This window comes from Austrofundulus limnaeus, unplaced genomic scaffold (genome assembly GCF_001266775.1).
Source record: "Austrofundulus limnaeus strain Quisiro unplaced genomic scaffold, Austrofundulus_limnaeus-1.0 Scaffold68, whole genome shotgun sequence".
NCBI lineage: Eukaryota > Metazoa > Chordata > Actinopteri > Cyprinodontiformes > Rivulidae > Austrofundulus > Austrofundulus limnaeus.
Window position 1 is genome coordinate 1,410,252 of NW_013952470.1, and position 1,513 is coordinate 1,411,764.

General features: G+C 37.4%; 1 protein-coding gene across 1 annotated transcript in view; it reads left to right on the forward strand.

The window, feature by feature from the left end:
* Window positions 1-182: 182 nt before the first annotated feature.
* Window positions 183-1,513, forward strand: part of LOC106518945 (uncharacterized) — a gene marked incomplete at its 5' end in the record, with an annotated part of 16,100 nt that continues 14,769 nt past the window's right edge. The window contains 1 exon segment of the mRNA XM_014010395.1: window positions 183-281. Coding sequence (XP_013865849.1) covers window positions 268-281 — 14 coding nt within the window.

Here is a 1,513-nt window from a genome sequence, read left to right on the forward strand (position 1 = left end):
TACATACATACATATGTATAAACAGTATACTGTATGTACATATAGTGTGTGCAATCCCTCAGGTGTCCTTTAGGGGGCAGCAGCGCAACATCCCAGTTGAGGAAGAGCCACACATTAAAACAGTAAAGAAGAATGTTTTTCCTGTCTGTGGATGTAGTTGTTGTTAAATGAAACTGAAGTCCTGTGGGTTCGAAGGCGGTGGACGCGGCACAGAGCTCGCAGGAATGTAAGCTCCAGGTTCGGGTCCCGGTCTTGTCCGCAGTGGAAATGGACGAGCGAAGGTCAGCATCAGTTCCGTCATGACATCGGGGTCGTGAGTAGAAATGCAGTCAGAAACTCAGTTGGATGTTCTGCTTGAAATCTCGCTATAACCAGTCACACCCATTACAAAAACACAGCAGGTGAATGAAGCGCGCACTATGAACACTCCAGTGTAATGTTCGCGTTTAAATACGGTTTAAACACAAACGGAGTGTTTTTTAGTCACTCCACGCTCCGTTTGCTGGAAAAGATTAAATAAAATCACTCACAAGTTCAATCAATCAGTTCAGAGGCAGGACAGACACAGTAAATGAGTTTAAACCACAGCTTCGAGCAGAGATTTCTCAACTCACGAGTGTTGAAATTATGAGGAAGTCAAAGTGGAGCGTTTAAACATTCATGCTAAGGAACAGTGTTAATATTATATTAAACTTAAGCTCCTTCAAATCATAGAAAAACTAAATAATAATAAAAAAAGATTTTGTAGTTATCAAACATGAAGTGTTTACAATAAAATATGGTTTGTAATGGTTACATTTTCCCAGTGGTGGGTGCAGTTCCCCTAAAGCACTAATAGGGGGGCTAATTTCCTGATTAGTGATTCAGGGCTTTTGCTAATTTAAAAAAATGGATTAATTAAATTTTAAAAAGTGGATTAGCACTTGCTAAATTTAGAAGCACTAACTGAGGTCTATAAATGTTATTGATCAATGTTAATGTTAACAACTAAAAGTGAAAGCTGTCACACATTTTGTTCATATATGTGTCAATTATCCACTTTGTGACCATATATGAACCCAAATACAGCTGAGGAATATCAATGATAAGTCTGAAGAGAGCAAAATGGCAATATGTGACTCATGTTGAAGAATGTTTCATGGGTTGACTGGGTTATTTTAGTGCTTTAGAATTAGCTTTTGCTAAAACTTTCAGTGCATTTAGAAATAGTGGACCTAAATATTTGAGTTAGTGTTTTAGGGCTAGTAGAACTAATCTTTAGTGCTGCCCACCACTGCATTTTCCTGAAACAAGCCTTTACATGTTGCAACAAGTATAAAAAACTAAATAATAGGGCTGTGTATTGGCAAGAATTTGGTGATACGATACATATCATGACAAAGGGGTCACGATACGATATATCCCGATATATTGCGATACTGTAAGCAAGGCGATATATTGTGATTTTTTGGTCCAAAAAACTCTGTTAAATATAAACCTCTTATTGGGGAAAAAAAAAGAAAAACCAAAATTC